General features: G+C 43.8%; 1 protein-coding gene across 2 annotated transcripts in view; it reads right to left on the bottom strand.

Moving 5' to 3' along the window:
- The window catches only part of LOC128874598 (transcription factor SOX-5), a 223799-nt gene that overhangs the window by 166657 nt on the left and 43177 nt on the right, over positions 1 to 13965 (bottom strand). For both annotated transcript variants that reach the window (XM_054119471.1, XM_054119474.1), the window contains exon 2: positions 104 to 198. In XM_054119471.1, the coding sequence (XP_053975446.1) occupies positions 104 to 198 (95 nt within the window). The remainder of the gene's footprint in view (positions 1 to 103; positions 199 to 13965) is intronic.

The raw sequence follows: 13965 nt of genomic DNA on the forward strand, positions 1-13965 counted from the left end.
ATGTGCGAATCACCTCTACTTAAGATATTTCGTTGAACGCAACGCGGGAGTAGAGCCCAGAACTTAATGAATAAGCGCAATAAACAGGTGGTTCTCGACTCACCGGCTTCGAATCTCCTTCCAGCTGATCGAGTTTATGGCCGTGACGACCCCATCCACCGGCGGACAATTACGGCGAACATCAGGAAGCACACCGTTCTGCGAACAGATCGATCGTTTTATTGTTTTTGGGTGGTAAGCCAATGCAGTAGCCTTTTGGCGGTTCTGGTAGGTGGGATGGGGTAAACGGGTATCTGAAACGGATGATAATAAATGAATATTTGAATTTGTTCAATCACTCCTCTCAACACGAAATCGAAGTAAAACCGTTTTATCTTAACAGCATCTTAACATCTCCTTGGACTCGTGTCATCAAGGATGAGTCAGATATTTCTGCAATTATTCCGAAGCATAAGTAACAAAACTGCTAGTCACTGAATATAAATAAAACTGAGGTGAACAATGCACGAGTAGTGTAATGAGACTTGGCCTTTGAGTTGTCATCGTACGTCATGGAATAATAAAGGCGTCGTTCCGTACGACATTTAAAACAAAGATCAGACAAAGTGCTATGGATGATGTAAGAGCTGAGTATGAAGAGCGTGTAATCGGTTCGAACTAAAGATCGAGAGTAAGGTGTATTATTGAACTGTCATAGAGACTCTCCGACGCTGCCCTTCGTTTTCTTAGATCTAATATTTCAAAGAGGGAAATACAGTGTTCCTTAAGCAAATCGTCATGTTTATCTCAAATTTCCTACAGATGGACTTAGTGTAGCTTATACTCGAGTAACAGTACCGTGAATCGACCTTTACTCGAGTCTCTGATAACCGATAACAAAGGGAGCCGCGCGTGTAACGCGAAAGATTTGCATGGAGGTCGAAGGACTCGCGACTGGAACCGACAGATACGAAGGATCCCGGGACAAGACAAAGGACGATGATTCAGAGGTAGTAGGAGAGAAGTACCTGGTAGATGACACGAGATTCCTACGAAGGTGGGTACTACGTCACTGTCTTTTTCTTCTCCGCCGGATTCTCCGTCTCGCGCGCACCTACCCACCGGTTCAAACGTTTTCAACTCGAAACGCCGGCATTCCTCCCGCCGCGTGGAATCCGACGATGTTAAATGAACCGTCCACAGAAAATATAATGTCCGCCGAACATTCTTCCCCGTTTTCGAAATTTATGCCCGACCGAAATCGTCTTGAATCACTCGGGCGTCGAGACCGTCCCGGTGAGAATGGAAACCCGTTACATGTGGAAGTGATACTGGGTTATCTAGAGAGCTGACGCCTCTAATTTTTTAATTGGTCGATTACTAAAATTCTGTAAAACATGCTCAGTGAACTCTACGAGGAACCTGAATCACGCTAACGACAACCGAAGTGATCTTAAGGTAATACAAAAGAAATTTATGTCACAGAAAAAAGTACCTCATAGAATGACTATAATACCTCTAAATTGATACCAACATATCAATATATTTCCATAACATACTCGATGACCAGGCGATCCACCCCTGTTCCTATATAATAGTCGCACAGACGTAACAGGAACAGTAGGTATACTACCGTTCTCTGAAGACAATTGGTCTGAATTAAGTCTACGTTAGGTCTGGTTCAACCAAAATGACTGTAAAAGTAATACAAAAGAGATTGATGTTACAGAAACAAATATCTCATATATTGACTATAATACCTCTAAATTGATACTGATATATCTTTCCATAGCATATACGATGACCTGGTACCACCTCTGTTCTTATAATAGTCACTCAGACGTAACAGGAACAGTAGGTACAGTACCGTGTAGGTTCACTGAAGACAATTGGTCTCGCAGAGAGTAATTGTCTTGGTCGAACGAAGACAGTTGCCAGGGGAATTAGTTAGCCCAGCCGCTAAAACGTATCCGGGCGTTCGTTACTTTGTGAACAGTTTGGGCTACGGTGAATCTTACGCAAGGTTTACAATGAAATACGGGCTGCATTAACGGTGTCTCCGCAGCGGCATTCCTAGCCGACCGTTCCCCATCTTTCTGCGCTTTCACGGAGAAGACTGCAGGTAGTCTTTGCTCTATTAATAGTCCGGCTGATCAATTCGCAGTCGCGCTGCTCGGATACCTGCGGCACGTGGGCGTTCCCGGGTAGCAGGCAACCGTAAAGTCGTTAAGTAGCCACTTCGAAACTCGGAATAAGGAGATGATGGATCATTAGCCCTGATGATTCCCGCGCGACTTTCCGTCACGGTCCCGTGGTAACGCATACCAGTCGATTAGCGGGAAATCGAACACCTAGACGTTTTTAAATTATCACCTTCGAACGGAAGTCGCGTGGTGAAGATCGTTCGTGTACCTTCATTCAATTCTAGGCAATCGTTATAGCAAAAGCGTTGGTATAAGACACCTTTGACTTTCCAATTCCCGTCGCGTTAAAATCCACTTTGTTAATCTTTGGAACTTTGTTAATCTCTGTCTGTATAAAGAATGACAGTATGGGACACTTGGGGTATTCAAAACAAAGATGTGTATGCCAAAAGGGACCATCTTCATAAAAGAATGCATCTACGATTGATGTGTCTGTATAAGATTGTCCCTAAGCTACTAGTAGTCTGCGCTGGTGATGTCTGGCCAAGCACGGGAACCACCTACTGTGACCGTATAGCGCTGCAGCAATGGGTCTACGGTAACAGTTACTATCATTCGAAAAGGAAGTAAGCAATATTAAGCTATTACGCTATTCAATCCAAATTGAATCGAGATCTAAAATTAGTCCAGCAGCTGTTTATATATATGATGCAATAATAACATGTCTTTACTGCGCCAAGAGTACACACAATATTAAATGTAGAATCGAGTAAAATATGATACGCGAAGGTAAATATGCGTTTATGGCGCAAAGGCGAGGTGCAGCTACATGCTGTTATTAGGTTAATCTCGAAGGAAGCTGACAGACGAATGTTTGCGGTATTAATATAATGAAAATGTAATAACTTTTTCACTGCACGCGAATTTTTGAAGTTGGCGGTTACTCTTTGAATAAAATCTAGCATTTTCAATTAAAAATGATCTTTAAAAATCGACTCCTCTTTAATCCACACCCTCGGTGATACTTCTCGCGTTAAGACGAGTTAAGGTAGATGGCTTAAAATAAACAAAATTCGATTTTCGAATTTTGATGTTTTCTGAAAGGTACATCTTCGTACATGTTTTGCAATGAAGATCTGTTTCATAGGTATTTGGGAGGATTTACATATAAATTCAAATGAATGTGTAAATAATGTGATTTGGAAGTTGCCACTGAAGAAGTCATTTAATGGAACTGAAGTCCTCATGTGTAGCGTATACATAGCTACATCACGTTTTAATGAAGGAAAGAAGATACTACTTGACATCATGCGAAGATTCGACATTGAACCTGGTTTAAATATCCAAAAGATCTTCCAGTGCCAAGATGAAATGAGGGTGCGTTATGCTGAAAAGGCTAAATCAGCAGTCTGGAGGCAAGGCGATCTGCCAGGTGGTCCAGAACTAAAGTACAAAAAGATGCAGCTATGGAAAAGGGTACCTTGTACGCTGCTGAAAAGTTTTGAAGAAGAGTAAGGTATGTATAATAATAAAATCACTAAATTAAAATTTTAACTTTAAAGGCGCAAAAAGAAAATGGAAAGTAGTGTATTATTACCATTGAGTGTAGAACCATTAAAAATTAATTCTGCAAGTGTCAAAACACGCATTATAGACTGTAATGTAAGGACGTAAAATGCCAGTTTCACAAACAATTGAATTTCTGAATTATAGACGTACAACTGAATGACCTGTGATGCAGTATTTGAAGCCGTATAGGTCTGTTTAATAAATCATCCTGTGAAAAGAGGGTAGATTCGCGAAGGTCCAAGAACGCAGGTGCGAACGCAGCCAAGGAACGCGTCGAAGCGTGGGCAATTCTCGTTACGGCGGAAGAATGCAGCCAGTGTTGCTGTATTAATAGAGCGTCTGATAAATTCGTGGTCATGGAAGCGAGACGCCTCGAGGCTATGCAGAGGTTTCTAGGTAGCAAGCAGCCATAAAGGCGCTAAATAGCCACTTTCGACCGGGAGAAGAAAGTGGTGCTGGAACATCAGCCGCGGGGGATAAGATTCGACCGTCTCGCATACCCGAGCTAACAAAAATGCGCAAACTCAGCTAGTATTACGCGTGAATCGCTGGATAAAAGACTCGCGGTTCTGGACGCCGACAGAAGCGTTCAAGATAACGGCTGTTCGGACCAGGCATCATCGTGATTCGCGAATGAACGTCGATGGTATTACACCACCTCCTGGGATTCCCTTATCCTTCGTTACGACAGAAGTGGCGAGTCTTATTATTGGATAAATGCGACGAATAGTACTTTACAACCCAGTTTCAACACAGTTCCTTTCAATAAAATCCTATACGAGTGTTATAGCCGCGCGAGTACTATGCATAGAGTTCGATCCACGGTAGCTGGATGAAACGATGCAACCGTTCTTGAAAAAATCCTGTTGCATTCGTGAGGCATTCTTGCGAGATTTACTTCGTAGAAGGTGCACTTTGACAAAGAAATGTAGCAAGGTATGACACACAACGAGGAATGAAAGTAGCCTATTTAAGATCGGAGACTGTCGGCAGAAGCCTGGACCTTGGGATTGCCGATCAAGCGCTACAGCGAATCGCGAATGAACGTCGATGGTAATGCACCACCTCCTGGTTTTCCCTTATCCTTCGTTACGACAGACTCTATGAGCCTTATGCCCCGATAAACGCGGCATTCTCGCCGTTAGAAGAGGAAAGAGTCGTATTTTATCACCGTATCTCACGAAGATTGCGGCTTTTCCTCCCGCGACGGCGTTTACTGGCCTAACAACGCAACGAGACGGAAGTTGTAATTCGCGAATAACGTTCGAGTGCGCGCATCAAAATCGAAGGAATTGCGCGAAAGAAAGCTTGCTCATTCGAGATCTACTCGCGGCCGTTTAGGTTCCTCGGGAACGACCGTTGCCCGTTTCCGCCATTGCATTAATATGCTAATAACGCGTGGGCGTTCTAAAGAAACAAGGAAGCGTGAGGCGCGACCCGACCATTTTTGGATGTGGTTCAATGTAACCGGCCAGTCCGTGGAGTTAGAAAACCCCACCATGGCGAGGGGACTCTTTCGTTCCCGAGGTGACGTTATCAGGTGAGACAGTGTTGCGGTGTCGAGATCGTCCTGGGATTAGCGATGGGTTCAAGCATCGTGCGAGGAGGAAGGCTGGGATTGAATGTTAAATTATTATACGCACAGATTCAATTACCAAAATGAATTGCTAATAATATCGTTATCCTAGATCTTTGTATGATGAGTCCTGGAATTCTTGATGGGTGTTGATTGTCTTGGGAGCTTTGATAGATTTTGAGTGTCATGAATAGAGTTATAAAAATTCCAATAGTTTTGTAATGCATTATTAGAAAAATAGACCGTTACAAAAAAATTGGGTAATAGGTGACCGTTCCATTACACATTATAAAAGTAATGGGTAATGAGCGAATGGTTCATTCCAAATGAAAAAAGTAATGGGTAATGGAACGGTCATCCATTTCCCACTACTTTTTCAATTTGTAATGGAATGGTCATCCATTACACATTACTTTTTTAATTTGTAATTAAAAAAGTTACCCATTATACATTACCAATTTTTTGTTGTTGTAATGAGTAACGCATTACTTTTATATTACAATTTTCACATCTCTGGTCTTGAATGTACTGAAAGTCTTGAGAGGCGTTGAATGACTTTTGAAGAAAGTATACGAAGTTTGTATATTGCTATCAAACTTGATGTCATCGCTACCTAGGATAATTCGTTGGTAGACAAGCGGATGGTAGACAAAGTGCCATTTAGGAAACCTGGAATTTAACCGCACTTGGATTTCTAGCGCGTGCGCGAAGAACCGGTACAATTTACAAGTCGTTATTGCCCCCATTGTTGTTTCGTGTGCTGCGAACAGAACGTGGGCGACGTGTTCCAGAGACGCTACTCTTTGCGAAAAACTCGCTGTACGGAATCCCGTATGGACGATTGAAAGTTCACAGGTGACATCGGAGAGGACATAGAAGTTGGGTGCAAAGAACGATTCTCCAGCTCGTGGTAACGCGATGATAGTTCGCCTTTAGAGGGACGGCGAGCGCAGCAGCAGATGAACAGCTGATTAAGGATCCATGGGTCCGATCGGGCGGAAAGTAGCGGTTCGAAGATTCAGGAACAATCGGAGAGTAGTCGCGGGAATCAGGCCCCGAAGCGAAAGCAGGCGATCGGTCAGGTAGGAGTCCGGTAGGTGAGCCGTTTGCCGGTTGGAAGGCGAGTCCAAGCTGGAAGGATGCTGGAGAGGCCGAGTGGTGGCGGCACGGCCGGTGTGGTCAGGTGGTTCGCAAGGACGCGGCAGGCCGTTCACCCGTTCACCAGTTCCCCTCCTCACCTGTCCCCCATTCCGCTGTCCCCGTCGTCACTGATCTCTCTTCATCTACCCTGACTCTCGATCCTCTCCTCCTCTCCCCAACCTCGTCTCGTTCTCTTTTCTCTTTTATCATCAGCCCCTCTACCCCACCGCTCCACTTCGTCGTCCTCCTTCGCAGGTTTCTCCTCCTTCCTCCAGTGAGTACCCCCTTCTAGATCTCGAACGCACCAGCGCTGTCTTAACTAAGTTACCGGTATTTATACTCGGAGGAATCGCTGGTTACCGGACTGCGCTGCTCGTGTAAACACGATAATTGGCCTGTTACGCTCCGCTTTTTGCGGCCGCGCGGACATTTTTTCGTCGATAACGCTCGTGTCCCGATCAGGCCCCGATCCCTTCTTTCCTGGTAACGTCTTCTTAGCTGAAATTGGTTCGAGTTGGCGCGATGGGGGCCACAAACGCGACGAATTATCATGAGACAAGATGCGGGAATGGTTGGATGACAAGCGGTCCAATTATCGACACGTTCCGCGCCAATTGGGATTTCGCAGCCGTTGGTCCTAGGTTGGATCTAGGTCTAGCTTCTATTTTATACACAAATTTGTATAGAAATTCCCCCTGCTTTCCTAATTGACGAAAGATTTCCTCTTACTTTCGCGCGTCGCTAATAAATACTTGCTTGTTACGACCTGTCCCCATACACGGTTGATACTTTTGATGATGGGAACTGGTTTCACCTTGATCCGCCATTAATTTGTTGGCGCGAACGTTAACGGCGTCGGCAGGAATTCGCATAAATCTCGGAATCGCGAAAAGTACGACGATTACGGCGCCGGCGCGAGGGTTGGCGATTCGTTTGCATTAGCGGAACGATCCCTCGTGCCTACCTCCTGACCTTCCCAGCGACGTTACCGCGAAGGCGATATATCGCGCCACGGTGATCGCCGTAATTCGCATGCAATCCCAGCGTAGTTCATAATTCAGGTCCACCACGGAAGAAGCTGCATAATAGATCTTTATCCGCGGGTAGGCATTAACGCTTCTGTTAAATATTGCCTTGGGGGATTTTAACATTTATTTTGTTAACCTCCCACAACCCTGAAGACGTCCTCGCAAAGTGTTCTCCTAGGATTTTGATGACATTTTTATGAAAAACGATTACGGTGAAATAAATTCACCCTTTCAGACCCGAATTTTTTTTCTAATGTAATTTAATTTTTAGGATTAACTTGGACTAAAATTGGTCTTTCTTTATGTGAAAAATAAGGATATTCGCCCTAAACGATAGTGCCGATAATTTAAAAATGTTGTGTCCTCAATTATGGACGCCAGGTCTGAAAGGGTTAATCGAAAAGTCGAGGAATCATGATTCGTCACATCATCTCTCATCGATCACTAAGAATTCCTAAAAGTATTTTCGCACCGTCCACCGTGAGTCATCTCAAAAACTCCTGGGATTTCCAATTAGAAAGTTTTTCGTAACATTTCACACTCGCATAGTTTCTAAGCGAGATACCGATCGAATTCCGTGACAGTGAAATTCACCAGAAATGACGTCACGAATGAAGTCACAGGAGGTTCTCGTTTGACGAGGGGTCGATCATGACAGTGCTTCCCAACAGGTGTGCTACGAAGAGAGCGTGTATGTGCCATGAATAAATTGAATTGTAAACAAGGTACTTGAACAGGTGAACGAGTTATGGATAGAGAAATCTAAATGGAGTTACATCTGATAATGTTGTCAAATTCACTCAAAAATTGGCCTCCGATACCATCAAAAGTTCTAATTTAACATTTCCATCGTTAGTGCCTACCGACGATCGTACAATACGATCTTTTTACAGAAGCCAAACATAATATAGGTTATACGGGGGTAACAACATTTTTTCGACTTGAAAAAGTGTGCCTTATATAAAAAAGTTTGGAAAGTCGTGGTACCTTGGTTTGGAAACGAGAGATGGAAAGCACAAGAGCAGGTTGAGAGTCCCGGATATTGGGAGAGGGGGGGGGGGATACAGCCCTCCCGCAGGGAACTAATAACCGGGTTTCACAAGGCGTGTCCCGGTACACGCGCACGCGAAGAAAGCGTGCGTTACTCCGTGATCGCGAGCCCGATTCGCCAACACATACAGACTCCTCGCTCGGGGTTGGTGTCGTCCGATAGGTTTTGCGGGGCGCACGTCAAACGGCAGGTAGCCGATAAACAGACGGTCGCGCGGCTGTTATTAGCTTCTTTTTTCCCCAGTAATACATGCCCTGTCAGCCTCAGGAAGCAAGAAGCGTTCCCAATCGTAGTTACTGTCAGCTGGCTTAAGTAACAATACCCATTTTCTCTGCCCTTCCTCTCGTTTCTTCTCCTTTCCTTCCATTGAAACTTATTAGATTGCGTACAAGAGGACTCTTCGAATCAAACTCAAACATCTACACGTGATTATTCCGAGCATTGCACAGAGGTTATGGACTTAGTGCTCTTCCTCTCAGTGGCTAACTTAATCCAAAAGGCGCAAGCATTCTTTCTCACAACTGTACGTGAATTTTCTAAACATTTTTCATCACTCAACCCTTTTCTTTCAATATAGAAGTTGCGACTTCGCCCTGTTTGGATCTCCAGAAAAAGAGTCCGTGCAAGAGGGGTGGTGCTCGAAGTCCATTGAACGGAACGGTTTCTTCTCTTTTCTCCCCGTCGATGAACTCTTTTCCTTCCAGTCAAAGTCGTGACTCGGTCTTCCTCTTTTCCGTTGCCGCGTCCTCGAGAGAAAGAACAGCGTGAGGGGGTGGCCGAGGCGACGCTCCAAGTCGATTGAACAGAAATTGAATGATTGGGAGCGCACGCCTCGAGGGCGCTTGATTGTTCATTCAAACAACAATCGTAATTGCGTTACACGTCGCTGTAAGGGACGGAGGTGGGGACTGGTGACGAACGAGTGGCTCGGGGGAGGGAGAAAGGGTCGACGGGGATGAACGAGCGACGGATGAATGTCGAGCCGATGGGAACACCCGCGTTTGGGACAACTTCTGACGTGTAAGGGCAGTGATTCTTAACCAACGTGAATTTTATTTTATTTTTCAATCAGCTGACTACTCTGACTTTCATTTCATTTTTCGGAAACCTCCTCCATTCTCTTCGTATCGACGTTTATCCTGTTCCGCCGAGGACTCGAGTGAAAGTCGAGGGATATCTTCTATATCATCTATTCTTACTCGTAATTAGTCAAGATTAACCCTTTGAGTGCAAGAGGAAATTTTTATACATATCCGAGAAATGCCAGACAATTATAAGCAAAGACGTATGATTGTAAACAAAAGTGTAGATTTCGGTTACTTTCATTTTAAGCTTCATGAAATTTTTACACTATATTAAAGACATGTGAGACGTCCTTTATTACTAAAAAAATAAAACATTATAGGTTTATCAAAAAATAAATTTGTATAAAGGAAGTATTTTCACAAAAATTTGAACTTGAATTTTGTTTGCAAATAAACATAATTTATTGTCTGTTAAATTGAATATTTTCAGTTATTTTTTCTTTATTTATAATTCTTATACGTAAGCATAAATAAAACTATATGCGTTAAATATTGACATTATTTTCGTAGAGCAAAATTGATTTTTTAACGAGTTATAGCACTTACAGCTTTAAGCAGCATTATATCGCTCTTGGCCCTTTTTGCAAGTGTATGGAGGAGCGATATATTGCTGCTTGCGACTCAAAGGGTTAAGAAGTTGCTTTTCTTCGATTTACGTCGTGAAAGTCTAAGAATCTTCCCCAAAACCTTGTCGTGAGTTCGAAAGATTAAGAACCACTGCATTAGGGGTAGCCGCGACGCTGGAATGAGTGGCCTCGATTGAGCACTTTTCTGCTCTCCTCGATGAATCCACTCGACCACCGGCGCTACGCTAACGTTATTAGTGCCACCAGGTCCTTGTTCGGCCACGTTTGGCCTTTGGACCTCGTCCTTATCACGTGGCGGTGCGTTTCCTGTCGCACTGATCCGATCAGGGCTTTGTTCACTTTTTAAAGGCCGACAGGGAGTCGAGTTGTTCGTGTTTTTTTTCTCACAGTGACTTCGACCGTAACTTTCCAACATATCTTTCTTAATTCTTCGATGACGGATAGCTGGGTCGGTTCCTCTTTAAACCTTTGAAGTATTGGAGTAATATTCCCTATTAATTTGGAGCGCAGTTTACGAATATGGCATACATGACATTAACAAACTTAATCAAGTCTTAACATATTCGCGACTGCTAACGTGAATTCACGTCAAATCAAATTCTATTCGTGGTTATGAAGAAATTATAAAAATTTGTTTATCTTATACACATATTTACAACATTCTCGACATTTCAAAACATATTTTGTAATTTTTATCTTGGCCCTAACGATACGTTATGTCCAGCTTCAGAATTGTATTATTTTCGTCAGTACTCGGTATTAGAAACGTAAAATATCTGCCGGTCGCGGATGTGTTAATGTACGTCATAATGTAAGTTTATGAGACAATAAGGTACTTCACGGAGAAATGTAGCCTTTGCTAGCGTGGCTGCATTAGTCCACGTCCGTTAGCGAAACCAGCACGAGGATTCGCAGGCTCGTCGAAATCGCATGACATTTGCAACAAATTAGCTATCGCGAGGTCGTTTGCTGGAACACTTGCGACTTCGCGAGTAGGTAGCCTCAATTTGCAAGTTGCGGACGTGCATCTCGAAAGCGACACGAGATCGGCGTGCACACAGTGTGACCACAAAGTTTCAGGACTAGCCAAATTCTTTCTTTTATCACAGAAACTTCGGAATTTTCACGCAATGCATTTAGCAAAGCTTTTTCTTCGTTGTATCTTTCAAACGACTCCCTTCGTTTCAGTGCACCCCACTATGCACCCTAACGACTAAATCAAAAGTTTTGGCTGCCATTCTCCGCGTTTCACCAAGTATTAGGATCGTTCGATCGGTGTGGGAACTTTATGGTCACACTGTGTATTGTGTGCGAGTACACAGAAGAAGCGGCATGCTCTTCCCTCACGACGTACCAGCAGCGGCAACTGGAGAAGTCAACTAATGATTTACTTAGTTAATATTTGCTCAGCTTATATGTTCCTCCTCGAGACGCTTCCTAAATCGAGGTTGACGCATTGTTACTGGCTTCGTTGTGATTAACATAATAATGCAAACACAATGACACGACGGACACGTCGGTTACCGGCGAATGTTTGAGCAGGTGAAAATTCCTCCGTGGCCATAGGGAGCTATTGCGTATGCGACTTACACGAACGAAGACGCGAATAGCGTTTCCGCGCGAACGCACGCATACACGCGCGTGCAACGCATGACAATTGTTTTCTAAGCCAATTAGAAGCGTCGCGCGAATTTTTGGTGTCTTTCGGCGCGAACGGCACCATTGGCGTCCTAGCTTTCTTTCCACGTTTCGCGATGGTGATTTTTACACCTAAGTTTCTCGTACGCGAAATGCTGATTAGAAGCTAGACGAGCATGTTTCGTCCTGGGTAGTACCATTCGAGATGTGATTAGCATCTTAGTTTCTCAAAACTCGTGTAAATCTTCCGTTAATTAATCGTATAATCATCGAGAAAAGGTTAGTCGAATAATGAAGCTATTCCAGTAGAGTGCACTGCAAGTGTATTAAGTGACAATAGTTACGATCGAGTATACGAGAATCATATACGTTTATTTTAGAATGAATGAAGTTTATGATGTTGTAAGATGCGAGACGACGTTCGATCATTAAGAGTGATGCATTGCTTCGGAGACTTGCGTGATGGTTTTCCTTCTAAATGTGCTACTTACAACATTCGATGAATAAATGTCTCGAAAGTCGAAGTATTTTAAGGTTAGCATCTCTAAAAGTCGTGTTCTTACAGAAAGTGGACATATGGCAGCTTTCACTTCAAATATTATAAGTTCGACGAATTCTTCTTCATAGATATATTTTACTCGTATGTTATAGTGTATATTTATGTATCTAAATACTGCCTCGTTGTCGATACTCGTCCATTGTTGATAAATCTCGAATCCCGTTCGTGGTTAATGAAATTCATCACTCTGGCTGCCGATAAAAAGGCACGGGCCAACGAAGAGACAATCGAGCATCGAAGAGAGCAGCTCAAAGAACACTTTTTACCTCCCATTGAGTTTCGTCTGGTCGCGGAAGCAAACGTATACCGGAGATTTCTCATTTCCAGGTAATTAATTTACAATGAACCGGACGAAGGGGGAGCTAGCCCTTGTTCCGAGGGTTCCTTGTAGTCCTCGGAATCTTTCAATGGAACCAACCGAACAACAAGCGCGGGGCTTCGATTATAATCGACTCGTCGATAACGCGAGCCTCGATATTCTTTCATCGACCTTGTTCCAGCTTTCCATTATAATTAACTGCTCGATACCGCGAGCTTTTATCTTCTTTCATCGGTCGCGATAGGTATTCTTAAGCTTCTGTTCTCTGGGACTCTATCGGGGTCGGGAATTTCCGTAATACGATCATTTGTTCGTTTATTTAACGATTTTAAATGCACTTGCAATCGATGATTGCAATTTGAACCACATAACCATTATAGGAAATACAAGCATTGTTACAATACATGATTCTATCTTAGGTCTTACTTAGTTAGGTTCTTTTCACCTTGATTATGAAGAACAAAAATTCTAGATTTATTCACAAAGATAGAAATAAATGAACCGTTCCTGGAAGAAGAGTACAGCTGAAGACTCCACCTGTTTTTCATTCCAAGTAAAATTTGCCCAACGAGCAAGCTTGTTTAAAAAAAGAGGCCAATGAAGTCTACATCAACGAACGCGAAGTCGATTAAGTCTGCGGACCGTAGGGCGACCGACGATTGGCTCCTCGTCCGCAATCATCGTCGAGCACAAAAACGACGGGCGAACAGACGACGGGAGCGGACACTTGATCGTAAAAAATAATTGAAAAGTAGACGCCAGGAGGAGAGCTCCAGCGGAGAAAAAGCATACACGGTCCGGATGCAGGCCGGAAAATGACAATCACTAGGCCGCGGGACCGTTTCCTCTGTCTGACGTCAATCTGATCGAGAGGTGCCTCGCTGCAGTCCGTTCCAGGGTGAAACGAAGTGCAAGGGAGAGACTCGAGAGTGGAAGGGAGGGTGCCCGCGGCATACTCGCCCTTCGTCAATTTAGCAACCGAACTTCTCTCGGTGGACTATGAAATTCCATCGACTTTCCGGTGCAAGGGCTCACGATTCGTTCCATCAACTTTCTTCAGCGCGGCAGTTTAGTCCAGAAACCTTCCTCGTTTTCTTTTTTTTTTGTTGGTGTGTATTGTTGATTTTAGGAAGATGCTGGGATAACTTTTATCGGCTTTGGTCATTACATCAAAGAGCAAATGGCACTACCGAGCTCCTCACCCCAATGTAATACGCTTCGCTCCTTCTCATCCGGTTCCCTCGATCCCCACCCTTGGGACGAAGGTGAGCGTCGACTCGTTCGTCACTC

The sequence above is a fragment of the Hylaeus volcanicus genome, chromosome 4 (genome assembly GCF_026283585.1).
Source record: "Hylaeus volcanicus isolate JK05 chromosome 4, UHH_iyHylVolc1.0_haploid, whole genome shotgun sequence".
NCBI lineage: Eukaryota > Metazoa > Arthropoda > Insecta > Hymenoptera > Colletidae > Hylaeus > Hylaeus volcanicus.